The 27909-nt window shown below is 39.0% G+C and overlaps 3 protein-coding genes across 7 annotated transcripts in view; 1 reads left to right on the forward strand and 2 right to left on the reverse strand.

Annotated features, from left to right (window-relative positions):
- Nucleotides 1-117: 117 nt before the first annotated feature.
- prodha (proline dehydrogenase (oxidase) 1a) lies at nucleotides 118-10709 on the reverse strand. Its single transcript, XM_023279752.3, has 14 exons — nucleotides 10311-10709; nucleotides 9987-10195; nucleotides 8501-8535; nucleotides 7398-7547; nucleotides 7192-7256; nucleotides 6641-6757; nucleotides 6405-6484; nucleotides 6219-6300; nucleotides 5413-5505; nucleotides 5032-5178; nucleotides 3988-4163; nucleotides 3802-3900; nucleotides 3434-3522; nucleotides 118-2039 (listed from the first exon to the last, which is right to left on the reverse strand). The coding sequence occupies exons 1-14, from the start codon at nucleotides 10647-10649 to the stop codon at nucleotides 1849-1851; spliced, it is 1872 nt and encodes a 623-aa protein (XP_023135520.3). The 5' UTR covers nucleotides 10650-10709; the 3' UTR covers nucleotides 118-1848.
- Nucleotides 10710-13672: 2963 nt separating this feature from the next.
- Nucleotides 13673-18446, forward strand: srsf9 (serine and arginine rich splicing factor 9). 3 transcript variants are annotated; one of them, XM_023279767.3, is made up of 5 exons: nucleotides 13673-13828; nucleotides 15477-15653; nucleotides 15832-16013; nucleotides 17301-17473; nucleotides 17557-18446. In XM_023279767.3, the coding sequence occupies exons 2-5, from the start codon at nucleotides 15496-15498 to the stop codon at nucleotides 17773-17775; spliced, it is 732 nt and encodes a 243-aa protein (XP_023135535.1). In that variant the 5' UTR covers nucleotides 13673-13828; nucleotides 15477-15495; the 3' UTR covers nucleotides 17776-18446. The 3 variants fall into 3 exon arrangements, with proteins under 3 accessions (XP_023135535.1, XP_054875085.1, XP_054875086.1); XM_055019110.1 differs by having other exon boundaries at nucleotides 13683-13828; nucleotides 15241-15653; XM_055019111.1 differs by having other exon boundaries at nucleotides 13718-13828; nucleotides 15474-15653.
- Nucleotides 18447-20042: 1596 nt separating this feature from the next.
- sgsm1b (small G protein signaling modulator 1b) overlaps nucleotides 20043-27909 on the reverse strand; it is a 30594-nt gene continuing 22727 nt past the window's right edge. For all 3 annotated transcript variants that reach the window (XM_023279772.3, XM_055019109.1, XM_023279770.3), the window contains 7 exons: nucleotides 26529-27773; nucleotides 26322-26446; nucleotides 25995-26077; nucleotides 25790-25899; nucleotides 24817-24913; nucleotides 24546-24713; nucleotides 20043-23126 (listed from right to left, as the gene is read on the reverse strand). In XM_023279772.3, the coding sequence (XP_023135540.2) occupies nucleotides 23038-23126; nucleotides 24546-24713; nucleotides 24817-24913; nucleotides 25790-25899; nucleotides 25995-26077; nucleotides 26322-26446; nucleotides 26529-27773 (1917 nt within the window). In that variant the 3' untranslated portion in view covers nucleotides 20043-23037. The remainder of the gene's footprint in view (nucleotides 23127-24545; nucleotides 24714-24816; nucleotides 24914-25789; nucleotides 25900-25994; nucleotides 26078-26321; nucleotides 26447-26528; nucleotides 27774-27909) is intronic.

Raw genomic sequence — 27909 nt, forward strand, 5'->3', positions numbered from 1 at the left:
CTTTAAACACTATGTGAGCTTCAAATTCTACAAATGCTGCCACAACAATGAAGAATCATCATAGATGTTTTCTGTTACAAGTATATACACTCTGCAAAGGCATATAAACAATCCTGGTCTCTTTTTACGTTAACCATTTTTATTGTAATCAATATTTACACAATTTTTTTACAAGTATAATGATACAGCAGTGATGAGGAAACAAAAAAAATACAATAACAAATAAAACTAAATCATCAACACTTAAAAGTTGTCACATCCACATAATTTGTACAAGGTGAGACAATCAACCACCGCTGTAAAACAGGACTATCAGATCTATAAAGGTCAAAAAAGGCAGCATGATTATGCACTATGGCCACTAATTGAGTTATTATTATTATCATTGGTAATGTAGTGGAGTTATGATCTTGCACCTGGAGCAAAATCATGATTCAGGACTTTCGAAAGCTGCACCAACAAAATGTTATTCTTACACTACTGTTGTGTAAAATACAAGCTTTAGAAAGGCAGTGATGATGACAGGAAATATTCATTTTCAGCCCTAAATAACATTTCAGTTTACATTTTCATTCAACCAGTCACATCCCCTCAACGGACAACGTACAAATGTTTCAAATCTGATACAACCAGTCTCTCAAACGGTCTCTAGAAAAATAAAACCCTCTGCAGCTTCACCTTCTCTTTTTCGAGTACTTCGGTAAAGTTTTCTTGAAAACTGCAACAGCACCTACGTCATGTTTTTGGAACATTTTGGAACACGTGTCCTAAAATTTCCTGTTTTTCTGCTTTGAACATCTGCTGTCAGTGTTTGATAACCAGAAGATGTTGCCGACTTCACCGAAAATGAAGTTAAGACCATCTGGTACAAGTCAACAATTACAGCAGCCGAAGTGTGAATGACTGGCGAAATGGATCCCACTGACCGAGTCACTCTTTGTTTGGAGCTTGTTTGAAAGGTACTGCAAACAATCACCAACGATTATGGGCTTGTTTCAACACTTCCACAGTACATTTGACATTTTATCTCCTCTTTGTCTTACGGTTATCGATATGCAGGGATCAAGAGAGATTAGAAAGAGGATTATCTGGGCTGTGCTGCAGAACCAGACATAAATATAGATCTCTTTTTAGGGTATCAAAGTCTATATGCTGCATAAAATATAGCAAACTACTTATTGATACACTGACAAAAAAAAAAATCTGCAATAAACATGCTAATTAAAACAATGCACAATTCCCCTTAGAGGAGTGTACATTACCAAAAACTAAACTAAGTCGTACAGTAGCTTCCGGTCAATCTTTTTAAGACAATCAAAAGGCACTTTAAGTGACAGCTACCTAAGATAGAAACAAAACATACCAACTTAAAAAGCAAATGTCAGTTTATATGTACAAGTAAGCCACCTTTGGTAGTCAAAAACACACAATATACTTTCCAGTTGTATATCAGAAAAAAATCAGCATTTAGAAACATAAATAGCCTTTAAGTCTTTAAATATAATCTTTTTTGCAGGTTTTATTCTGGGGATTACTGTGGTCAGGTTAAAGTTTAGAGATAAATAACAGTCATTACTTCTTAATGAAGCAGCACATGTATTGCTACAGTGTGTTAGTATTACAGTGCTTTAACCCCTATCTATCATTATAACATTAGCTTCTAAAAGCAGGAACCATACCACATTGAAAATACCTGACAGTGAAATGCAAAACTTTCTTCCCTGCTGTGCAGCCGAGCAACCCGGTGAAAGGCATAATTCTTCTACCACAAAGAGCCGCTAACAGTTAGAGGTACACTAAAGACAGTGGAATGCTTACAGACATGTTAGTATGTTGTGGTCCTGTGACTCAGTAAACAGGCTTGTATAAAATCTGCCCGCCCAGCAGTCTGCGCTTCAACTCCTTCCACAACAGGCTGCGCTCTCTCTGAGATCCCTTCATGAAGCCACGGTTCTCTTGAGCACGGCGAGACAGATAAGGAATGACCTCGTTCACAGGGCCGTAAGGAACATACTTATAGACTGGGAAACCTGCTTGACCTGTTTCCAACAGAGCAGAGAGATAGGTTTGAAAATCAGTGTCCGCTGTCTCCACCATGTGTGCATTCAGCGTCATGACTTTGTAGATAAAGTCCATCAACAGCATGCAAGTAGCAGAAGAAGGGCCAAGAAGATTTGGAAGAGCCAGACAGTAAATAGGTTTAATGCAACAAGCTGACAGTAACTGATAGAGTCACCAAGGTAGATATAAACATGTATCTGGGGGAAAAAGTACGTTAATGTTTGGTGAGTAAACTGAAATAATAGTACATCATTATTTGCTATGTGTTGACAAATGTGCTATAAAATGTGAAAATCTGGAGTGGATATTCCAAGGTCAAACTTGACTTACACTACCAGTCAAAAGTTTGGACACGCCTTCTCATTCAGTGCTTTTTATTTATTTGTTTTATTTTCTACATTGTAGATTAATACTGAAGATTAACACTGCTTTGTTTACAACATAATTCCATATGTATTTTTTTTTATAGTTTTGATGTCTTCAGTATTAATCTACCATGTAGAAAATAATCAAATAAAAACCATTAAAGTATTTAGAACTATCTCTTGTGCCACGAGGATTTTGTGTCTGTTGAATTCGGCATGGTGCTCCTAGGAAATGAAATGTTTTATTTGTGGTTGATTCTAACTTTTACGTGTTTTCAAAGCCATCCTGCCCTTTGAAGTGGAGGAATAATAGGACAAAAAATTCTGAATAACTTGTAAAAATGTGAATTAAAACATATAAAACAAAAAAAAAAATTTGAATAACTTCTAAAAATGTGAATTCAAAAGTAATATGTGGCTGTTTTAGCATTAACCCTCAGTATTCATCTGCAATAAGCAGAAGTATGTACAAAAAAAATAAAGTTTTTTAACAAAACTAAGCCCCGGGCCCTTCACATTGACATGAAGCTACAGCCGTGGCCCAGTTCCCAGCTCCTACTGGGCCCCTAGACCATATTCAAGTGAAAAGATGGCAGCTGACAGGTTTGACATGGGAGAATGTTTGGACCTAATTGCCATTTCATGCTGTATCTTGTACAAAATGCACAAATTGTACACCATGTTCGGTACTATGACTGTCACGCTAATGTAGGATAGTGATGCGTTTGTGTTCAGATTGACAGTGTGCACCTCTGTAGAGTCAATTGAAGTAACATTTCGTAACAGTCGGTTAATGGCACTGCCAACTGGGACTGTTTGCTCCCAACAGATCCACAGATTAGGCTGGAGTACTTCTAAGGTCAATGGCTGCCTCAGTGTAGAAAAGCTGACATATGTAACGGCTATGTTTTCCTGGGTCCTCTATGGCCACATGACCGTGTGACATAACACTCCGTGATTCCGTAACATAATGTGTACTTTTAGCATCCCAGCTGAGTTCAACATACCTAGCGGGAAGCTGATCTGGTCACACATGCCGAGCAGCTGTCCAAAATAAACTTTATTCTCGGTGGGTGAAAGGCCCATCTCATTCATCCTGACAAAACAAATGGGACACGTTATAGAACTGTTACATAACCAGAGCAGGAGTGTAGTATTCCACCATTGATGTCATAATCTCACTCTGCAAACTTCATAATTGTTCTAGAAAGCTGACAAAGAGTGCGCTTTACTTAGAGCGACATCGTACGCATTAGCTTACACCACTGGGGCTAATCCTTTATGAATGAGAGCTTTAAGGCTTTCGTGTAAGTTCAAACAAAATCTGTTCAACCATATTTGTACTTTTTTCACGCAGTACTCAGACAAAACGTACTTCTCGAGGGTGAACTTCACAGTGTCCTCATTGTGAGTGGCTACCATGACGTTTGCTTTCCTGCTGTGTTCAATCTCCTCCAGCACATAGTCCAAACACCTGGACAAATAACAAGAGATTTGTTCGGGATTTACATATTTTCTAGCCGACTCATGAAAAAGGCCTTAATAATAATTGAAGACTTACCTGTGATACATCCTGTTGGTGGCCTCGTAGTCCGGGTTTATTGGATCTTCGTAGCCAATCTCCTGGGCTCTGGCTCTCTCTTGGTACATGTAGGCTCCACGGACCAGTTTGGCACCAAAGTACCAGCCCTCCCGTCGAGACAGCTCAACATCCACAGTTACGTTGTCATAGGCTTCCTAAATAGAGTTCACATTAGAAAAGACACAAAAGGACATGACAGTTTATCACAAAATTATCAAGTAACACGATTCATTTTCACATGTCTATAAAATATTCTGTTGAATTTCAATGCTCTTATACACAAATCAAAAATCTGCTTAAGCTTTTCTTTACATGTGGTTTGGACAGTAGAATGTTGCATTCACCTGATTTTGTTAGAAAACATCTCAAAATTACTAACAAAACTAACTCAGTATTTCAAAGTATTGTACAATTGATTATTATATTATATTCACACAAAAATTATGCTTTGGAATTTTCCAAAAAACATCAAATCTATGTGTAAAATCTGAATATGTAAAGTGCACAGTATCAAAGTAATTCAAAGATAGTTGCATAGTTATAGTTATAAACAAAAAAACTAACAAAAAAAACTAACTTAATATTTAAATAATGTTAACAAATACAGGGTAAAAAGATGGTTCTCTAGCTGTAGCCAACAGTATTACAGAATAAATCCATGGCAACAAACTGTTTTTCTTGCATGTTTTTACACAAGTGAAGACTTTTAACAGTAACTTTTATTCACATTTAAGCCAAACCGATGAAATACATGCAAAAAGAATCAGCAACACCATAATGCTTCTTTATAACCACCTTAACCTTTTTCGCATGTTTGTTAAATAATTTTTATGAGATAATTCTGAAGTCCTTATTAGAAGATATCTCCAAATTAAAGTCAATGAGCTTTGTAAGGAGCAAACAGAAAATCCATTTATACAATGTTCCAACAATCTTGCCAAAAGACATCCTTTTGATTTGCTGGTTGATAATATTATCAGTAACATAATATGATTAGCTGCAATGAGGAAACTGCAGTCTCACCTTGAGGTAACACTGGTAAGTGTTGAAAATCACTGGCTTCTCTCGGTTAAATTTCCTCTGCATTTCCAGGGTCAGTCGACTGATAGCTGGCTGGAAGTACGTCTGCTCAGCATCCACCATAAGCCTCACCCCATTATCCATGGCATGCTGCAGTGCACAAAGAACATTTCTGCATGTTTGCTTCTGGAAAAACATCTTTTAATCTTGTATTATGCTCTGCCACGATAAGTGAATCTGATAAGTGAATCTTATCGAGCTAATGTGCAGCAGCACAAAGCATAATTCTGTTCTGATTTAATTTATATGTCTTGGACTTTGATTTCTCAGTTTCCTCTGATTATTACACATCACTTCCAGATCTATTTGTTCTGGTATCCTCACCTTGGCCAGAATGTCCATTCTCTGCAGCATTCTCTTCATCTGCCTCTCCTCCTCGGCTGTAAATTTATTCAGCAAAGGTTCCAGCTGGCCTGTCTACACAACCAACACACACAAAATGTTAAATCATTTGGCATTTACTTATGATTTCACACATTTTATCTGCATGTGTCGGGAGAAGTCGGGTGGGGCGTGGGAGCATTCCGAAAGTCTCGACCATTTGGTCCTGTGACCCGTTTTCAAAGTGATCAAGTTTCGCAGCTGCCTTGGATTACACCGGCTGCATTAACGTATGCACGAAAACTCAGTACATATCGGCACTGCATGAGGTCAAGAGAGCACTAGAAATGCTAAAACATGTAATGTTTTTATTCCTAGGAACAAAATATTTACTTGTGGTAAGACATAATACTGCAAGTTATCATCTTGTAGGAACAAGATGGATTTCTTGCACCGTAAAACTTGTGTCAACTTGTTCCCAACATGCAATAAAGAAATCCAACTTCTGGTGAAGGAATTAAAGGTTAAAATCACATTTATGGGTCAGGATTGTCATGCTGAGGAAGTGTGGCCAATAATCACCAGGAAAAAAGGGTTACAGTCTTTATCGCTTCTGGAGAAATGTACATTTTAAAGACTGATAGTTTGAGGCTCTACATTGCACAGTTAACTTTGCGCTGATAAGGTAATAAATGACCCCAATGGTTTAAACAACTTTCAGCCTCAACAACTCAAGTAGTCAATTTCTTTTCCACTTTTCCTTTCAGAGCTGGGCTTAATCATTAAAGGCTTAAATGATAAGGACTCACCTCAAGGTTGGGCACCATAAGCAGATTGGAGATTTTTGTTGTATCATTTATCAAACTGTTCCAGTCCAGCAGGTCTATCGTTCTGCAAACATGATGTGGAAATAAATGAAAAAGAAGACACAAAATAGATGAAATTCTAGTAAAACATACATTAAAATCCGAGATGAAAATGAGTGGCTATCGTACCCTGACGAACCCAGCTTCTCTCCAGTAAACCAGTTCTCAATGTCATCTTTGGCTCCAACGCCCATCTCAGTCAAGCTTTCCTACAAGGTAATATTTCAAAAATTTAATATCATTACAATTATTTCAGTCCATTATTGGTTTAAAATAGTACATAACACTGAGAGTCAAAAACATGACACCAGCTCTGCATGAGCATGTATGAACCTGCACTAAACTTTCCTGCAAGCTGAACTCACCTTGAGTTTTTCCAGTTCCAGCTTTTGCTCCAAAACCATCATTTCAGATATTCCCTGTTGTGCTGCGAGGAAGTTAAAGAAGCGTCTCCATTTAACCAGGACTTCAGAAAACTGGAGCTGTTCAAAGACAAAACAAAAATACATTAGTTATTCAGTTCTAATGTCACATTTAGAACACTGACTGTGATGCTTTTAACTGCATTCACCAGCAATATAGTTTAGAGAAAATAATAGCTTCTGCTCATTGTTAATTGGAAATCATTCTCATTTGAGAAAGCTCTAAAACTATGACTCTGAGGTGTAAATCCACTAACACACTAAAATGTGGCTAATTCTCCTGCCACTATGTTGGAATTAATTTCAAATAATTAAGCAGTAACTAGCACTGACTCAAAACCACAAAGATAGATAATTGGCTCATAAATTCTGCTTTATTTCACCACTATCCTTTAATCAAGACCTTGCGCTGATCACCTGTTCATCAGTAAAAGCTTAGGCTGAAATGTTTTAGTTACTGTTCGTTAATATTGAAGATATGAAGCAGATCTTACAAGGAATTGTGGGCGTCCCAGAGCAGTCATTTTGATGGCAGAAAACCCATCAGTAGAAGCTCCACCTGAAATTGATCACATTTTACATCATATGATGCTGTACAAATCTAGTCTGCTTAAACCAACTCTGGCATATATGGTGCTAGTTTACCTTTTCTTTGTTTTATTCTATTTCTGAACACTTCTTCAGAAACTTTACTGCTTACCAGAGGCTCTAATGCAGTTTATGAACGTCTCCATTTGGTTGTCACATTTGGCCTCATCTGCATAGAAGTAGGTACGAGCGCTGATGACGCCTCCACGTCTGTCTCCAAACTGACGATGGGCCTTGTACTTTTTCTCACGATGATCATCCCCTAAAGAAAGAAGACAGTAACTTAAGGTGCCTGTGAGGACACTAAAGTGAACTTAGCTTACAGGTTTTTTAAAACTGAGTTTGAAAAAAAGTCATTTCTTGATCATTAAATATGAATTATTGCATTACTGGCAATCAAATGTATTCAGAGTAACATTCCGACTTTATTGCATACTGCGGGAATAAAGTTTTTAAAAATTCAAGACCTATAACGTGCAGTGAAATGTATTGAGCACCTGTTCCAGACCGAAACCATAATAATAAGAAGAGGCAGAAGAAGAAAACTAATGCAGGATTCCAGATGATAAAAGTTAAGTCTTTTCATTTTATAGCTTGACTGTAAAATAATCAGTACTTCCATCCTATAGTCTTTTGTTTTGAGTTTAGTGCAGTTACAAGCAGTAAAATAAAAATAAAACAAATGTATCAAAGACAAAAGAACCATTTGGATTCTTAAAAGAGAATTAGTTTATTAACTGTTCCATTAGTTGGCAATAAACAGCCATTCTTCAAGCAACCGTAGTCATCTAACACGTCACAATTATTTACAGCACTAACACGACTCCCAAATATAGTGATAAGTTGTTCAGAGAAATCCCTAGTAGGTAAACTATATATATATTTTGTCGTAAACACCAACCCCTCTACACAAACCAAGCTTCATCTCACTGCACCAGCCGACTGGGCATTTCAGACACCACCAGATCCAGATATAACCAGCCTCATCCAGGCTGGACCCCCTCGGTCGCATGACTAAGCATACCAACCAGGACACCCAGTACAGACTTGTGTTGCATTCAGGGCAAGATTAAGCAACTTGAATGTCAAAGCGCACCAGGATCTAAACCTGGTAACCGCGCAGCATTTGTCTCGTCAATGAGTCATCGCAGAAGCGGAGAAGTTGCACAACATTAAACACAGAAAGTCAAAGTTGTTTTCAGCTCATATACGTACCTGGACTTTCTTTCTCTGCCTCAGAAACACATGAACTGAAAGAGAAGGAAGGATGCATAAGAATAGAAAAACAGAAATCTACTTAAAGGTTGACTTTTGCGCAAAAAAGTGAAAAGATGTCAGTTTTATAACTCCTCATATCAACTTTTGGACAGGAGAGACTTTTCTACTGTGATCCAAAAAGGATAAAGTTGCATTTTAAAAAAGGTAAATGTTTTTATTTCTTATGCTGCAACATACGTGATGCATCAGGGAACAAATGGGAAGACTGTGTTTGTCTTTTTTTTCCAATGGATTTAATTGGGATCTTGATTAAAATAATCAGAATCTTCATCAGAAAACGCTGTGTAGTTCTGCATGTGTACGCCTGTGCTTGGCAAATTAAACCCAAATTAAAAAAGGACACTATATGGTTATTTTCAGTTCAGACTATTACATAACACTTCCTTGCATGTTGCTCATGAAGGGATCCAGCACATTACTCTAAGGCTTGGCAGCATTTCCATGAGCTCCAGCCTCCCAGCTGAATAGCCCGTTCGACCAATCAGAGGAGAGGGGTCTGTCTGAGGCGGCCAATAGGGGACAAGCCCTGTTTTCCGACTAGAGAATAATTAAAACAATTTTTGTTTTGATTACAGTCACTCTGGCTGCTTTGATAGGAAGTAAAACAGAAGTCATATATGATAAGAAAGGACGGATATCAAAGTGCAGCTTAGCGGAATATTTTACACAAAAATATAAAAGATCATTTGCAAAACATGTTAAGCAAACTCGGATTAAAGATCACAACTAAAGTGATCAAACCTGACTTTCTGACTGTATTTTAAATGTCAGCGCTGCATGTTTTGAGCAGTAAAATGTCATAATATCCCATACATCATGACTGGTTTAACCTGCTAGAAGAGCCTAAGGCAAAATAAGCTGTCATGTCCTACATAATGTACTCTGCAGTGACAGAACAAAACAACCGCAAGTCAAAATGTTTTGGTGTAAACTTACAGTAAACTTAACAATTCACTACGACATAATCGATACTGGCCTTACTACAGTTTATCCATCTTGTCAAACTTATAGAGACCCTTAGCAGAAATCTATTCATTGCTACAGTAAACTTTCATTCCTGTGACTGTTCTTTCCAGTGTGCAGCTCCTATTACACCCCAGGTATGCGGAGGTAGACGGAAGGGAGGATCTCTCTTTACATGGACTCGTTTCCCAGGGCTCATTTTTTACATAAGTATTTCCCGGAAGTTAAAAAAAACAAACACAGGCTCAGTCAGGAACAGATTGTTCTGCTGTCGAGCAGTTACGACTCTTTATGTGACACAAATAAATTAGATTCAGGTGATTTTTATGAAATCAGTGTGTCGCATAACTCTTAGGTAAATAGTTTCTCTTTTGGAGCACATGAGGGATAAATTAAAGTTTAAGTACTTATTATTTGTGCTTTTGTTTCATCCTAAGCAAACCACAGATTTAATACTCACTCCATTTCCTTCTTCTCTGCCTCCTCCTGTGTCAGGTCCTCTTCCACACTGTAGTCCAGAACGGCCCCCACACCGAAGGCCTGGTTCTTCTGGATGAGCGGTTTGATGGAGTTGTGGTCTTCTCCTGCCACAAACTGGCCGTAGAAGGTCATCTTCATCATCTTCTCAAACATCCACTGACCCAGCAGCTTCTTGCTCAGGTCCATCAACTAGGGAACAAAAACCAGTTACAAAGTGAGAAACAGTTTATTGGGCTTTCACAAGCTGCTACAAGTGTTTCATTCTGAGTCATCCAGACAGGAAGTCAACTTATTCAGCACTCACCTCTTTGTTCTTCTCAACCAGGACGTCAATGGTGCACAGTTTAAAGACCAGCAGGCTTCTGAGCAGCTCGATGTTCCCTTTGCTTCTGTAGGCTTCCTGCGTGTTGTCAAAGTCGATGCGGATTTTACTGAGCGGCGTGTTGGTCAGGTTTTTGGTCTGGCTGATGAGCTCCACCGGCACAGCCTCCACCAGGGCGCATCCATCCATCTGCGGCTCCTTCTCCTCCTGGCTCTTGGCGGACACGACCGTCGACCGACATCTCACGGGGGAGATTCGCAGTTTTCCGATGTTTCCCGAGTTGGCCCTCACCAGCGCAGGTACGAACTTCGTGTACGACATGTTTCCGTCTCTTCCTCTGCGCGAGCTGCCTCCCCGCTCCGAGGTTAAGTACTGCGCGCGCTCTCGGGAGCACCGGTTTGGTGACATCTCGCGCCTGGCGGGGCGAGGAGGGGGGCGGGGCCTCACGTGTTACATCACTGTGCCAGGCATCACGCGCGGTCACACGCTGCCAGCAGGGATGTTTGAATTTCATCTCCTGATTTAAGGATGTGTTTTCTGTTCACCAATTAGAAAACACTAAATGTAACTCGTGGCTCACTTTATTTAAGGACAGTTAAATATGAATATTAATTTAAATGTCATCTGTAATATTACTTTTCTCAGTGACTTGGTGCTCTTTCAGTAGTGCAGTGTCAGTATATTTTTTCATGTGTAATACTTTGATCTAATGTGCAGTGTTTCATTGTTTCGTTTTATGTGCAACATTATATTTTTACATGTAGTATTTCAGTAGCATGAGTAATATTTAATTTTATTTGCAATATCAAAGTCAAAGTCAAGGTGTCTTTATTAGTCTCCCTTAGGAGAGACTAGTCTTGGATAGGGATGTCGGCCCACCGATATTGGCATAAAAATGTAATAACGGTCAATTTCGCTATTGTTTTATTGTTGATCACGAAAACCGATAAAATAATTCCCGAATTTCGCAAACATTTACCAGACTCATAGAGGGAAGGATAGAGGGAGAATGTGAACTGTTGTTTGAGACAATTAAAATAAATATATATATGATATAAACATGGCATTTTTCCATAAATTAAATTGAAGTAATTTTCTTATTTTCCAATATTTACATTTGGAAAGTCTCGTTGCATTTGAGAATGCATCCAACGGAGCATCACAATAAAATGAGGCATAATGTGTTAATTCCACAACAGGAGATATGTGATGTTACCTAAAATTACTTATATAGCCCACATATATCGGTATTGGTATCAGTATCAATATTGTCCAAAATTTTAATGCACGTGCAATATTTTATGTGTAATATTTCAATTTGTGTGCAATATGTCAGTGTCATGTAATTTCCATTCTCGTGTAAATTTCATTTTGATGTGAAAAAATTTATTTTGCAATATTTTATGCATATTTTATTCATTCTCATGTGCAATATTTCAGTATCAAATCTAGTATTTAATTTTCATGTGCAAATTTTTCATTTAATGTTCAATATTTTCTTTTCATATACAAAATTATATTCTTTTTTGCAATATTTCATTAGATTTCATTCATTCATATTTTAATGTCATGTACAATATTTAATTTCATGTGTAGTATTTCATTTTCATGTGCAAAATTGTATTCTTTTGTGCAATATTTCTGTCACATTACATTCATTCATATTTTAATTTCATGTGCAATATTTTAATATCATGTGTAGTAATTTAGTTGTGGTTGATGCTATAGTGCTTTTTGCATTTACAGAATCTTTGAAGTTGTACAGTGTTTTTCACATTTGCATTTAAGGTTTTGATATGGTTGTGTGATTTTCATTCTAAGTACCTCCTTGTCGCAATAATACACAGTGACAGCATTAGATATTCTATTCTGATACAATTTTATTTTATATCAGAATAATTTCTTGCATTGCTAAATTACCAGTTTACCCACATAAGAACTGGCCTACTGCACAGTAGCTTAAAAGCAGCATTACAGTAAATAACTAAGACCTGATCCCTGAGACTTTCAGAAAGACCCACACAAGGCAGGACAGAGTCAGCATCCTGCTACAATAAAGGCCTATGGGAGGAAAAAATGTACACAAATCAATGGGAAAATAGCATCATCCTGGGAATAAAGAGGCATCTGGTCACTAAATTATTTTTGTCAAGCTACATGGACAGAGACTCTACCAGATATGTTATAGGAAAACAGGACATTGATGTTTTTATTATGAATCATTTTTATCCTGTGGTCATTATGATGGATGATGTCCATATGGGTCCATTGTGTTTGTGCAGTTGTGCTGGTGGTTTGAGGATGGTGAGTGTCAGTATTATATAGTCTACAGACCTGTTCTCAGTAAACAAACATATAAACACTGCATGTCACATTTTATTAAATTCTATCCAGTCTTTTTTAACATAGGGGAATAAGTATTTGTTGCTTAAAACACACAGCATCTCTACCACAGAATGGACATCATAAAACAAGCCAGTGTACTATATTGGACATGATAATGGGAAGATCGAGAGCGAGGTCATAGACAAGAAATTACAAGTCATTCTCACAAGTCATTTCTTTTGTTATCTGTGGCATCAATGAATAAAGCTGTATTTCAGCTTCGGCCTGTTATAGTCACTGGTCAAGGGAGTGTCTGTGTACTGTCCATGCTATCTGATCATTGTCATTTCAAGCTACACCTGACAAGGGTGTAGTGGTAACTCAATGGTCAGGAATTCGCCACAAGTTGGCTAACTTTTCTAGCCATAAAAATAAAAATCAGGCCCTTATTTTTTTCTTCTAAGTCAGAAAATAATACCTTTTACAAGCTGTGTTAATATATTTGTTCAGAAATAGGCTGTAAGTCTAAATCTGCTTGTTTTGGGAGTAAGAGATGTATCAAAGCCAGATATAATGGCCACACTGCTGACCACACATCACTCAATGGTCAGAGGGGGTCGCAGTCATAACCACAGTAGAACCAATGTGATTGTAAAATGTCCATGCACCTTAGGTAGCTCGATAAAACTGTTTTCCTACTACCTGTCAAGTCACTCTTAAATCACTCAAGTTCACTTTAAATCACCGTGCCTTGAAATGTGTAAATACTGTATATTGAATTTTAATTACATTTAGTATTCTATAGACTTTAAAATTAGAAGCATGTTTTATAGTATTGTACAGCAAGATTTTCAGAGTATATACTGACCTTTAATGCTAATGTTACTAACCTGCCTTTTTGTTATTTATGTTGTTGTATGTAAGCTGCTGAACACTTGAATCTCCCTCGGGATTAATAAAGTGTCTGTCTGTCTGTCTGTCTGTCTATCTATCTACACTTGTTTTGCAACAGCAGCTGGCAGCACCGCACAACACGTAACTGCTTACTACCGAAAATGAGACGTTGAAGAAGAAGCTAGCCGCTCGTTAAGGTTGCTAGCTACGCGGAAGCGGCATAGTGTGCACACTGGTAGCATTTAATCTACAAAAGAAGGCGCCCTCGCTTGCTTTATAAGGTAATCGTGTCCATTTATTATTGTTAATGCTGTCTGCCACAAACGTTTAATGTGCACTGCCGGTTACTGGTATTTTAGAGGGTCAGAATTGTTAGTATATTTTTAGCCGAAGCTAAAGCTCTTTAGCCTGGTTAGCTAACCTTACGCTATCGACAAAGAGACTCGCCAGTTGTTGTATTTGCCAGTGTACATATTCGACAGTTTCCAGTCACAAATGTTAAGTAAAACCGTTACACAAGTACTTACCAAACATGTACGTTGCATTAATTGCTTTTTAAGGAAGGAACCCATCGTATACAACCGACATTTGCTAGTGTTAGCTGTGTAGCTGCGGTCTGCTTTAGCAGTAGCTGCAGCCATGTTTTATAGCACAGCAGAAGGTGAATGTTGAGCAGCTACACGCGTCTTCTGCCTTACAACTAGTAATTAAATTGACCTGTTTATCTGGAGCTTTGCACATTTTCGCTAATGGTATTTTAAAATAAATAAATAAATCAAATATCCACATGCTGTAGCTGCAAACAGGTTTGGTCAGTTCGTCATTTACAAGGCCCCCAAAAACGTCTTTAACCACAGACGAATGTTAGCGGATTAGAAAATGCATCTGTAATTGTGTAGTTGTAATACAGTTCAGTTAAACAGCCGTGTGACGAGTAATATATATTTTTAAATAAATGGTTTTTTCCTCCGTTCCTTTAGATTGTGTGATTTTTGCATATTTTAACACCGGATGCACACAGCTAAATCTGTTATTATGTACCTTCCACGTGTGTAACAAGTGTCACTATAGATCCAGTATGAATCCGACTATAAAAATTAAATATCCACATGCCAATGTTTAACTGTAGCTGCAAACAGGTTTGGTCGTCTCACCTTTTACAAAGCCCCGGAAACGTCTTGAACCACAGACGAATGTTAGCGGATTAGAAAATGCACCTGTTAATTGTATAGTTGTAAAACAGCCGTTCATGAGCACTATACATTTTTAAGTGAATGTTCATTTTTTCGTTACTTTAGACTCTGTGATTTTTATATATTTGCTGCTAAATCTGTTATGTCGCTTCCATGTGTGTAACAAGTGTCACAATAAATCCAGTATGAATCAGGCTATAAGGCAAATGTTTACATATAGAGTACAAGGACTCACATGCAGTTTTAATGACTATGATAAGGAAATTAATCATTTGCCAGGGCCCTGAGTCAACCCAAACACCTTTGAATGTTCTTGGAATATGATCAAGAAATGTTAGTTTTTCCAATGATTTGTATCTCATCTGTACATATCACTGTCTGCACACACACTGAAGTTGGTAGAGTTTTTCCATGTGACACTTATGTTTTTAGTTTGAACAGCATAATACTGTTAACGATTTATTAAGGCTGTTGGACATTGATTACCCTGTGTTTTAAAGCTTTCAGGCTTGGATCCGGGGTCCTGTGCCATTTTTCTTGAACTCATCATTTACTACTGTCATGGCTGCATCCCTGGTTTAGCGATTTGATTTTTTGGTCTAAATTAAGGAATTGGCTGCGGATGGACTAAGTTTTGGATTGGAACTAGGAATAGGATAAGGACCACTTCCACAACTATTTGTGAAAGCAAGAAGTGATCTTAAAGTCTGCAGGTGCCCTCGTTCTGTGTCAGCAGTGCCACCAACTCAACCACCATGTCTGATGGCCGGATCTATGTGGGGAATCTTCCTGTGGATGTCCAGGAGAGAGACATTGAGGATCTCTTCTACAAATATGGAAAAATTCGTGAAATTGAATTGAAGAACAATAGAGGCACTATCCCTTTTGCCTTCATCCGATTTGAAGATCCACGGTGAGTTTTTGGGATGGTCTTTGGCAAGTCGAATCACATTCCCCTTGTTGGACGCCTTAAATATTGTCGTGTAGTATCATCTTCGGTGACTGCCAGCAGGGGATGGATGGAGACAGCCTGTCCAACTTATGTCCGCTAGGCCTACTTTGGTAAGGGGTTCTTTGCTCTCTTCTCTTAGGGATGCAGATGATGCCGTCTATGGAAGGAATGGATATGGATATGGGGACTCCAAGCTTCGTGTGGAGTATCCTCGTTCCTCTGGTGCTAAATCTGGTGGTCCGATGGGAGGCGGTGGAGGAGGACCAAGAGGAAGGTTTGGACCCCCAACACGGAGATCCGAATTCCGGGTCATAGTAACTGGTAGGTGGACGTGATAGGTCGTATCCCGTTAACAGTAATCACTCTTTCCATTCGGCCTGGAAGTCAAGGGGACTGGTAGGAAGGAAGGTGGACATAGGAGTCGTAGGCAGATGTGTTTCTCTCTTTCTCATGGCGGACTGGAGGACAAGGGGACTAGTAGACGGACATCATGAGTCGTAGGCAAATATGTTTCTCTTTCTCATGGCGGACTGGAGGACAAGGAGTCTAGTAGAGGACGTCATGAGTCATAGGCAGATATATGTCTCTCTCACTCTCTCTCTCATGGCGGATTGGAGGTCAAGGGGACTAAATGGATGAGGTCAAGTCCGCTCCTAAAGTCATGAAAAACAAATCAGTAAACTGAAACCGGTCATGTTGGATGAATAATCCCAATCACCAGACCAGTGCAGTATCAGTATCATCAGTCCAGTGACTGGTAGGTGTAATTTTGTCATTGTGTACCATTGATAATTTGTTGTGTGCTACATTTATTGAATGTTTAATTGGATTGCTTATCTAACACCAAATCTTAAAGTCTGTCTTCATATAGTTGTCTGTCTTAAGTGGTCATACTACATATGATTACAACAGAGTGCTCAAGGACATTCACCCATGTGAAGGACATTCATGTAGTTACACCGTCTTTTATCAGTCAGGCTTACCTTGGTTATCAAGGCTTTTATCATACACAGGATCTTATGAACACTGAGTGGAGAAGTGGATAGAGTTACACCTTTATTGGGGCTTGAAAAGATACGTTACTATACATTTTACTACTGATAATTAAGGTGGCGGTCCATTTGAGCATTTCCAACTCTCAGTTTGGCATTAAACTCTTATTTTAGCAATAAGTAACCGTGCTGGAGAGAAAAATGTCAATGATTAAACTCTGTGTGCAAATACACTTAGGTGTTAGTAAATTCCAACTTTGCTACCTGAGTATTGCCACTAGGAACAGCCACTCATACGTTTCAGTTCAGTTGCTTGTATTAATTACTTTTCAGATGAATGAACAAACAACATTAGAGAGGAGCTAATCATAAGTAAGTGTTGGAACATGATTCAGGAGATTCTGTGTGCTTAATGATAATTCACATAGAAATTTACAGTGGGGGAAAAATGCACACAAAACCCAAGCTCCTCCCACTTCTCCGTCTATTATCATCTATCTCAGACTCACACTTCATTAAAATGATACATATAACTAACAATACCTCTAGAGAGTTTACAGTTTGGACAAAGGATGTGTGTTTTATCGTTATCATATTTGTCTTTTCCCCGTTCCAGGATTACCACCAACTGGGAGCTGGCAGGATCTGAAGGATCATATGCGCGAGGCGGGCGATGTTTGTTTTGCAGATGTGCAGCGAGACGGTGAAGGCGTGGTGGAATTTCTCCGCAGAGAGGACATGGAGTACGCATTACGCAGATTGGATCGGACTGAGTTCCGTTCGCATCAAGTGAGTGCCATTAATGATGAGATCTATTGTTCCAAACATTTAGCAAGTGAAACAAGCATATAATTTTTTGTTTTTTTTTGTAGGGTGAGACCTCTTACATCCGTGTCTATGAGGAGAGAGGTACTCCTAACTGGGGTCGGTCACGCTCCCGTTCAAGATCCAGAGGTCGCTATTCTCCTCCCTACAGAGGATCTCCCCCGTCACGCTACCAGTCACCTCCACGCCATGCTATGTCGAGGCATAGTCCACCCCCTAGGAGGCACCTTCCACCGCACAGCCCCCCGCCACGTCACTATCGGTAGAAAGGCTCGCCAGTCATAGAAGGAAATTGAGAAAATGTTTTGTAATTCAGCATTTTATCTTTTTTTTTTAAAACCCCAGGCCTCCTCGTAGGACTCATCATCGTTATTTTTTTGATACAAACATTCCATGATCTGAAATCCCTGAGCAACATGCTTCTCCCCACAGCCTTAAAGATTTTTTTCCTTTTGTGTTCCCCCTACTTGTTATATGGAAGTGAAAATCCTTGATTTTGCTTATTATTTTTCCTTCTTCGTGAGATAACTGTGTATCTCTGTGCAAGATAGTGGATGCTGGATTGTGCTGTCAGACATTGACAGGAATCAGTACTCATGTCTAATATTATAATGTCCAAAATACATTTTGCATTTCTGCTACTATCTGATCAAAGATCATATTATTTCTGAATCTGAAAAAATTTTCCTTTGTGTCACATTTCCGTAGCTTTAAATCAGAACTTTTTTTGCCAATCTAAGAACCTGTGAAGCTAGTCATTATCGTAAAATTAGTGAGCCTTTTAGAGTAGTGACACATGTTGACTGCCAGCCTCACCTGTCTTTTTCTTTTTTTAATGTGTGAACAGCTGACCGAGGTGGCCTGTAGGTGGAATATAATTTGTATGCATCTCTGTTTTTTTTCTTTATCAATAAAATGCAAACTTTTACTGTGACAATTTTTTCTGTAGATTTTTTTTCCCCATTTATTCTTTGAAGTCAACCATCCTTCATTTTAAATGGAGGCTGATGCTGATATTGATGATACACACCCAGAGTAACACTGCTTGGGTTTCCCTAATCTATTTTATAACACTACCGTTTAAAGTTAGTGAGATTTTGCTGAATCAAAGAATACGACACAACCATATTTACAACTTCGAACCATAAGTTATACTCTAGCTTGAGGTAGAGGTGGGTGGATCGATCTAAGTATCAATAATATCGATACCAGCGTTGCTATTGATATTGAGCGATTGCAGAGTAATAAGATCAATACTTTAGTTTCAGTTTCTCTCCTGTATGCCAATTACATAGACTAGCATCACAGCAGGGCTACAAAATTAGATATTCATTAATCACAATCATGATTTTTAAATTCTAGCCAAGATACAAAAACAATTGACTGTGGCCTTTAAAATGTAAAAATGCACTCCGCTCTTAAAAGACTTAGCTCAATTACTTGCACAGTTAGGACCAGGTGGGTGTGATGAACTGAATATGTCTGTCACGCTTTGTTATCAAAGACAATAACCGTAGGGGGGATTTTTTCGTATTCATCATTACAAAAGTAACTGTGCAAAAAATTATGTAAAAATGCATCTTAAAAGGGCATTTCCTATTTCAGTGACAGAAGTATTGCACAAATATTGACCAAACTGTCAAAAATGAACAGTTTAAGGAGATTATCCCTAACTTTAAGAGTTCATTGGCAACCCACATTCTTCCTCTTCTAACAGAAAACCTACCCATGAATAGTATGATTCTTAAACCTTGTGAACATTTACAACCCCATCTTCGTTCCAGATGTAGACGACCATATACGGCACCTAAACCTATCAACTACTGAAAAAGTTAATCTGGAGTATCGGCATCAGTTTCGGTATTTGCTTGGTATCGGATCAATACCAAATCTTGCAGTATCGTACACCACTAGCTTGAGGCAAGTTGGGCCAAATTCTGTCCAAATTATCAGGATTGCTGACATTAAATTAGCTTTTCACACAGCAGACATTTAGATGTTTTTCATGTGAAAAACATGGGTGTTACTTAACCCCTTGAAATTGGCATTGTGTCCCAGTAAACCACAATACCAGGACTGAAGCAGTTGTTACTAATTTCATTATTTACATTTGGGACTTTCTGTGACTTCTCAGAGGCCCTTCAGTTGATTTATATTATAAAATAAGCAAATATTTATTGTCATTTGAGTGAAGGCAATAGGCAACATGGACAGTGAAATGTAGCCTAGTCAACGTTGCTCAAAGTACTGTGTAGTGTGGTTGAAATGTGGATAAAGTCCTATATATATGAAGTAGAAGATAACTGAAATTACAGTATTTCAAGCCCTCAGTTCAAATGAGCTTTAAGCCTCACTGCGTCCCTTTAAATCTTCACGACATCATTGAACTAACGTGGCTTAATGTCTGTGTAACTTATGTGGATATAAATAAATACAATTCTGTATGAAGGGAGGCCATTATTGTGTCTAAATGTATTCTATTAACTGATTTAATTTTCAAAATGTCTTAAAAATACACACAAGGCACATAGGATGCAAAATATAAGATTTTTAATACACAATAAATTAATTATACTCAGTGACCATTTGAGAAGACACAGAAAAAAAATAAAAATATATTTATTTCCAGTGGCATACTTGTATCTTTCTTTTCATTATAGTCAGACTAAGCCCATATACAGACATTGTATTGCATTTAATAAATATGTACTAGCTTTGATTATTTTTTTGTACAATAAATCAGTTTCTTTTTAAACACATCATTTACTGTAAATCTTCTGACAACAAACAGCAATACACAAACAGCAATACTCAGGCATGTTTTAGAAGATCATATGGAGACACATTAGCAGTGAGAGCAAAACACTGGAATTTAAGCCATAGTGAACCAAACAAGGGCGCGTTTTGGCTATTTTGGAGCTGTAAGTGGCATCGATAAAACATATTTTCTGACTTCAATTTGATTGGCATCTGGCAATGTAGAATGTTTTGTGTTTACTGCTGAGATTTTCATAGTACCTAATTATTATCTACCAAACAGTCTCCAGGGCATTTTTCTCCTGGAAAGATGCATGGCCATTAAGTCTAAGTCATGCTTTATCGCTTAAGGCTGAACCTCCTTTAATGGATTGGATTAGCAGCAGAAAGTTTGTTGATGTATATCTCAAAACCAACATTATCTAAATCCCTACACACCACCGACTTCATTACCACTGAACTATCCCTGTAAATGCATTAAGTTGATCATCTGGTTTGCACTAGACTGTGGAAACATTCTCAGAAAGATCTCATTTTTTCATAGTAGCTGAAGCTGTGGCAGTCTAGTACTGCAGCATGGCAATACACTACAACAAAAGGCTGAATAGGGAGTTTATGTGCTCACTGCAGTAAGTGAGGCCTCCAAGAGAGCACCAGATAAAACTGAACACATGTTGGCTGTTCTTTTAACCCTCGTGTTGTCTTCAGGTCAAAAAGTACCCAGCCACTATGTTAAATAGCACAGAAAACCCCCCAACTGACCCTTTTTTCAACTTGAAATTCTAAATTTCCTGAAGTGAAATTCTTCTTATTGTTGTAGGTTATGCACCTTGTCGGTGAGAGCAATGATTCCGATGTGAGGAGACTAGCATTTTGTAGTTGAGTTTTGTAGTTTTCCATTCCATTGTACAGTATACGATGCACTGTTGTTTCCCTTAACCCTCTGATGCACAACATGGGTCAAAAGTGACTCAAATCAATGGAAAATGGGTATGTCCTGCCCCACACTGTGCACCAAAGGGTTAAAAATTTATTTCAAGCTACTCTTTGTATGTTTCTGGTACTTTCTTAGGATATACAAGTACTATCTCTTGCTAAACATATAATGTTTACACCTATGCAGTACCTTTAGCAGCAATAATAGTGATAATAAACCTCTACTTGAGTAAAGAAAACAGTTTTGACGTGTGATGTAATAAAAACAAAAGGTGTCCACTGATTAAATACAGTCTTTCTGCCCTCTTCAGAGCATAAAACCCAGTCATTCACAAAGTGTGTGATGCATGACAGGTTCATGTAAAATAGATTTTTGGTTGAAAATTCAATTAAGCTGCTCTATTGTAGAGGTTAAGTTCAGGCGGGTCATTTTTGACTCTTAGGAGAGTGTACATGTTAAGACAACGCGAGGGCTAAATAATAATGGTGGAGGTTGTAAACGAGTTCCACAAGAAAATGTGATTAAAGAAATGATTTGAGAAATATCCAAAGTGCACCTGTGGACGTAGTGGTGAGCACTCGAAGCTGGTTTTAGGCAGGTACAAACACAAAGATCTTGAGGTAATAGTGAAGACAAATGCCTAGGAAATGTTACTCGGGATGCGTTAAAGACAAGGCAGCCAGGATCAGCAAGGGAAAGACACAAGCAGAAATCTGTTAAACTGAGGTGAAAGTGAAAAGGGGAAGTGCAGAGTGTGAAGGAAGCACGCTGCTATCGCTGCACAACCATTTCACACCAGCTGCAAATTACCATCTGAAGACCCCTCACGATGCTGCCTGGAAGTAAAATCTGTTAGCACTGTTTGATTTTTATGGGAATCAGCAGCTGAAGCGCTCAGCCTGAGCAGCATTGTGCAGTTTAAGGGCAGACCGAATGTCTGCATCAACCATCCAAACAAGCTGATTTCAAAGAAGCATTAGCTGCACCGAAACAAAAGCTAGCACTGGAGTCAGAGGATGAAACTAAGCTGGTGCAATCAATGCATAGAGGAGGTCAGAGATAGAGGGAGATGAGAGGAAATGGTGATACTGTATATGCAAACTAAGGTGCAATCATGCTGGGCTGCACAGGTCTGCATATCCTGCAAGCTTGTGTACGTCAAACACATAAAGAGAGCCATCAAATGTTAGAAAAGGCCAGCAAGTGGTCCTCAAAATGGCTACTGAGAGGCAAGCCAGTCACCACACACACACTACTTAGACACAACCGAGCACCAACCAACCACTAACAGGTCGGTAGTACCTCCAATGTTTACAAAACCAAACCATCTAATGAGATACTGTTACTGAAAATATGCTCAAGTGTATCACAAAATGTTGAACCATGGCAGCTACAATTTCAGCTAAATAATAAATGTGAAAATATATTCCAGTGTATCACAAGATGTAGAACCTAACAGAACTGTAGAATATCAATTTGGTTGCGGTATCCCTGAAAAAATAGCTAAAATTAAGGCAAAATAAATAACATCCTCAAGCAGTTTCAACGAGGGTACATTCACTAGGTGAACAATAACACTTGAAAAATACAGAAATTTACTGGCAATAATTTCATCTCCTGAATATAGAGAGGAGCAACTGGAGAAAAGTTGTTACACAACTGTCTTAGTATAATGAGCAGCTTTAATGACCGGTTTTCTGTTCAGCACGTGCCAATCGCTGCAACAGCAACTCCTTTCCCTCTTGAATATGTGACTATTGTGTAATCGTATCAGTACCTTGAAAGAAATTTAGTACAAAGAATCACGGGAGTTCAGCCGCGGCATCATTCTGCATCACTTGTTTTCTATGAGCGTCTGCACTTTGTGGACCAGGTCTCGGGCCATCATCAAGACCTGCGGGACATTATGCCGCTCCGCCATTTCTGAGAAGAGAATTTTTTAAAAAATCAGTTGCTGAACGTACAGTGATTTTACAAGAAAACTGCATCTAAAAATATCATTTTTTAGAAGCCAGTTTGGAATGGTTGTCTGTTAACATAGCTGATATATTGTCTTGAACAACTGCATGACATGAGATACATGACATTGATCAATCTGTTAAAATGAAATTCTCAGATATTAGTCACTTTTATGCTAATGCTCCTCACTGCTTCTTTCTGACATATGAACCACAGTAGTGTGAAGAGCCACAGTAAACATTAGTCATTCATGTGAGACTAAATCTAAATTATTAACAGCTGATGAAACTATGCAAATAACTAACAGACTAGATAATTTATAATTTCCTGAATACTGAAAATTTGTTCCATGTGTGAAAATAATGGCACTACTATTTCATCAACAGTAAAAGAAAAGTACGTGATGGAGCTCAGGACTCAACTTGAGGACAGCCACTATGTAAGACATGATTTTAGTGCAGCTGTTAAACTGTGACTCTATGTGTGACAAGCAAAGTACACACTGTGACCAGCTGTTAGATCTTGATGAACCTTATCTCCATGTGGTGGATAACTTGTAATTATAAGTAACTAACAAAGGTGCCAATGCTGTTGTGTGTACATAAATGGTATGTAATAAAATCAGAGGAAAGAATCCTACAAACAACTGGAAGCAACAGACTAAACTTTAGCTACTGTTAACGTTTTGTCAAAACCTGAATTAACTGCTGGTGTGTGTCATTAATGTGAGCTGTACACAGTGGGAGCAGCTGTTAGATCCTGACTGATCTAGTCTCCACGTGGTGGACAAATTGTAATTATGAGTAATTAATGAAGTTACGGATACTGTTCTACGCGCATAAATGGTATGTAATAAAATCAGAGGAAAGCCTCCTGCAAACAGCTGGAAGCAACATGCTAAACTTCAGCTCCTGTTAATGGGTTACATTAAGCATCACTGAATATCATTAATCTGAGCTGTTAGTCTGTCTTCATCACAGTTAAGTTTTCTATTTATGGACATTTAATTTTGTAATAGATATGAAAACGTAGAGCAAAATGAATGAAAGTGGTGTTTCATGTAAACTGTCTCTGTTCTCTGTGACGTTTTTGGACCAATGTTGGTGCTGAAATGTGGAAAAAGACTTTTACAAATCTCCTCACACAACTCAAAGTACATCAATTGTGCATCAAAGTGACACATTGCTACCTATGAAAAAGTGCTATCTCAGATATGAAGTCGACAGTCACTTTCCATCAGAATAACGGAAAGAAGTACACGTTTGAAAGTAGCTTTAGTTTTCCTTCAACTGATTATTAGAATTGCATATTGTCCTAGCTAAAATGTTTTTGTTTTTTTTTTAACCATATTGTAGTGTTTGTATTTGTCTTATCTCATCTTACCATTGAAGAACTTGATGATGTCTGTGAAGTCCATGTTATTCTCCAAGATGATGTCTCTATACATCTCCACGAGTGCCAGGGCGGTAAAGAGCACAAAGTGCTCAGAGGAGGTGTGCTTGGCTGCCCAGATGGTTTCCCACACAGAGAACACATCATCGTACACCATTTCTGTTCGGAAAAGACCAACAAATCAGATTGCATTCATGTGAAATGAGGAGTTCACTTCACAGGCGATTAAAGCAAACGATACGATTCCTGCTTTTCCCATCACCTCTTTTGAAGTCGAGAAGAAACCAGCGATAGCAGAAGTAGAAGTGGGTGTAGTCTCCATTCTGTTGCATCAGTTCAAACAGCTCAGAGTCCAGGATCTATCAAAACAATAGGTCACCATTACACTACAGCTCCCAGGTGTATGCATGTGGCTTTAACACCTGATAATACAGCTTGTAGTGCCATATTACTGTATAAATAAGAAAGGTACTAATGAAATGCTACTCATTTCTGCTAAAATGTAGCTACAAAGGAAGAAAACAAGACAGCTAGTGTTGAAACTACACACATCTACACACACATATCCCCAAATGCATTTTTACTATACTGTTATATGCATTTATTGATTTATTTCCACCACGTCCATGACAGCTGAGGCCTCTGGTGGATCCTCGGGAGTAGAAAGCTTGGAGGAGGGAGGCCAGATCTCTGCTCCCCCTCTTGTCCACCACACACAACATCAACATCACTTGACTAGGCCCCTTCCTCAGGGCATGGAGGCTGTTTTGGAATGAATTATGCAATGGGGCGGGTGTGGGTGCAACTCAGAACTGCATACAACCAGTCTGAGCAACCACAATAAATGCACATCTTCATAAATAATTAAACAGAGAAGAAGTTCATGTAAGGCTTACATTGTGATCCAAGGAGGACAAGCTACAACATAACAGAGATATATAATAACAGCTAGATAAAGGTTGATTAACATATGCTAGTCCCCTGTTTTTATACTTTATTTGCACAGTAAGAAAAAAGCTAACAGCATTTTTCTTCTTTCCTGTAACCTACTGAGTTGCTTCTCCCTTGTTCCTCATAGTCTTATTTTCTTCCATTGTATCTGTATTTGAATGTCAGCAGCAACCAGCAACTATTTCATTACTGTCTTATTAATTAAACTAAATGCATTCTAAGTTACAGGTTGTGTTATGAAGTGCTTAACAGTGTGTCACATGAGTGAAAAAGGATGCACATACCTGGATAAGAGAACGCATATTTGCAAAGTGAGAGTCCATGGCACCCCCGTGAGGAAAATTCTGGTTCATCCTCTTCATCAGTTCAGTGAAGCAGCTAAATGCCATCACCTCTGGGAAGAGAACAACAAGCCATTCATTTGGCCACTGATGTGCACTCATGCACAGCTTATAATGATAAAGCTCACACTTCAAAAGGTTCACTGACCATCATCCAGAATAACCAGCAGGGGAGCCAGCAGATCACACATGCCCTGGACGTAACCTGTGTCCAGATGCTGCCACACGTAACTACAAGACAAGCACATTTTTCAGATTTTTTTTTTTTGGCTTTACCTGACAGGTTAGTAGAGAGACAGACAGGAAAGTAGGGGAGAAGAATGGGGGGAAGACTTGTAGCAAAAGGGCCGTGAGCTGGAATCAAACCCAGGCTGCTGCATTAGGGAATCCAGCTATCTGGGTGCCCCTTTTTCACATCTCTTTAATTTCACCTTTTTGGTCAAAACATATTTAGACAGCATGGTGACACATTTACCTGCACATGATGTTCCGTAGCTTCTCCAGATTCTCAGGAGTGAAGTACCAATACGTCCGATCGCAGCGTCTCACATCTTTGTCAATGCGATGCAAGTTGATCAAGTACATGTCCAGGGTTTCTTGCTGCAGAAATAACAGTAAATTGAGTTAGTATATGTGTGTGATTAAAATAAAGACTGTGTTTGTATCTGTTTGTCATGCTTACAGAATAGGTTTGCTCCCCTGAGGATTCATCGTATTTGGTGTCTCTGCCGGCTTCTGCAGACTCCGGCTCAGTGAGCGCGTTCTCCATCTCAGGCTCCTCCTCAGAAAGCCCCAGATCGGTGCCCTCAGGACTGGTGTTACAAGCCGTGTCCAGATGGTGATCTAGGATGAGCTCCTCAGAAGCCATCTTTTCTCTCTGAGCCAGGCAGACAGGAGGTGCAGCGAGGCCTACCAGAGGCCTGGCCTTAATATCCTCGGAGGTCACACACGTTATCCCTGCAGGAATGTCCTCCATTTCCAAGGCAGAAGGAGAGTCATCTGAATCGGCTGTGTCCGGAGACTGCCGAGAGTGGGACGATAATGAAAGGCTCCCTCTTGATGCTGACTGAAGAGCGTTCAGTACTTGTCTGACTGGAGAATTGGAACCCGGTTTCTCAAATGGAATCTCTGCAATTTTTCTGGTTTCAGCAAAGTCACAAACTGTTGCTTCGACATCCTTTGCTTCTGGCTCCGTGCTGCAGATCTTCATCGTCTGTGGTGAGATTTTTTCAACTATTGTTTCAGGAGGTTCAGAAAGCTCACTTGGAGAATTACTATCTTTTTCTGCTGCAGGTGGACAAGATGGCTCCTCTTCCTGATCTTTGCTCTTGTGCGCCTGAAGAGTCTGCCCCAGTGGAGGTGCTTGGAAATATTCATTATGAATCTCTGTTTCTAGCTTTAGAACATTAGTGTTCTCAGGAGCAGATTTCAAATTCATATTTGTGTCCACTTCTTTTAAAACATCAGGTGTTAACGTATCTTTTTCTTCTACTTCGGCTTCAGATTTCTCGTTTGACTTACTGATTCCAGGCTCCTCTGTTACCTCACTTTCTGAAACGGTCTCCATCTTTGGCAGTTCAGTCTTGTCCTCGGCAGCCGGTTTCTTTACGTCCTCTCCTCCTGATTCACCTGCTGTGAGCTGATTCTCTACTGGCTGTGATCCAGCTGTAGTTTCCTCTCTGCAGACTTCTGATGTTTCTGCTGTTTGTGGAGTAGCTGTAGATCCAACAGCTGATTCAGTCGCAGGTGGGCTGTTGTCTGGACGTGGATTTGACGGATCTGGGGAGGAGGGTTTGCAGGTGGGAAGCTGCTGACTCTCTGTGGTCTCATTTGGGATGGGTTTCGCTGGACTACTGCGCTGTGTCTCCCCTTCCTCAGCTCTGGACTCCATCTCAGCCTGATCTGATGCTTCAACCGACTCAAACACCTGGTAGGGAAAAGAAAGTTGTGAACATGCAATACAAAGTGTATCCAGTCCTACTGAGGTGGACTAATGGTAAAAGTTTGCACCAGTGCTGTGCATGTGTTAGACAATAGCTATAAATTACACGACCATTTCAAAA

This window comes from Amphiprion ocellaris, chromosome 17 (genome assembly GCF_022539595.1).
Source record: "Amphiprion ocellaris isolate individual 3 ecotype Okinawa chromosome 17, ASM2253959v1, whole genome shotgun sequence".
In the NCBI taxonomy this organism is placed as follows: domain Eukaryota; kingdom Metazoa; phylum Chordata; class Actinopteri; family Pomacentridae; genus Amphiprion; species Amphiprion ocellaris.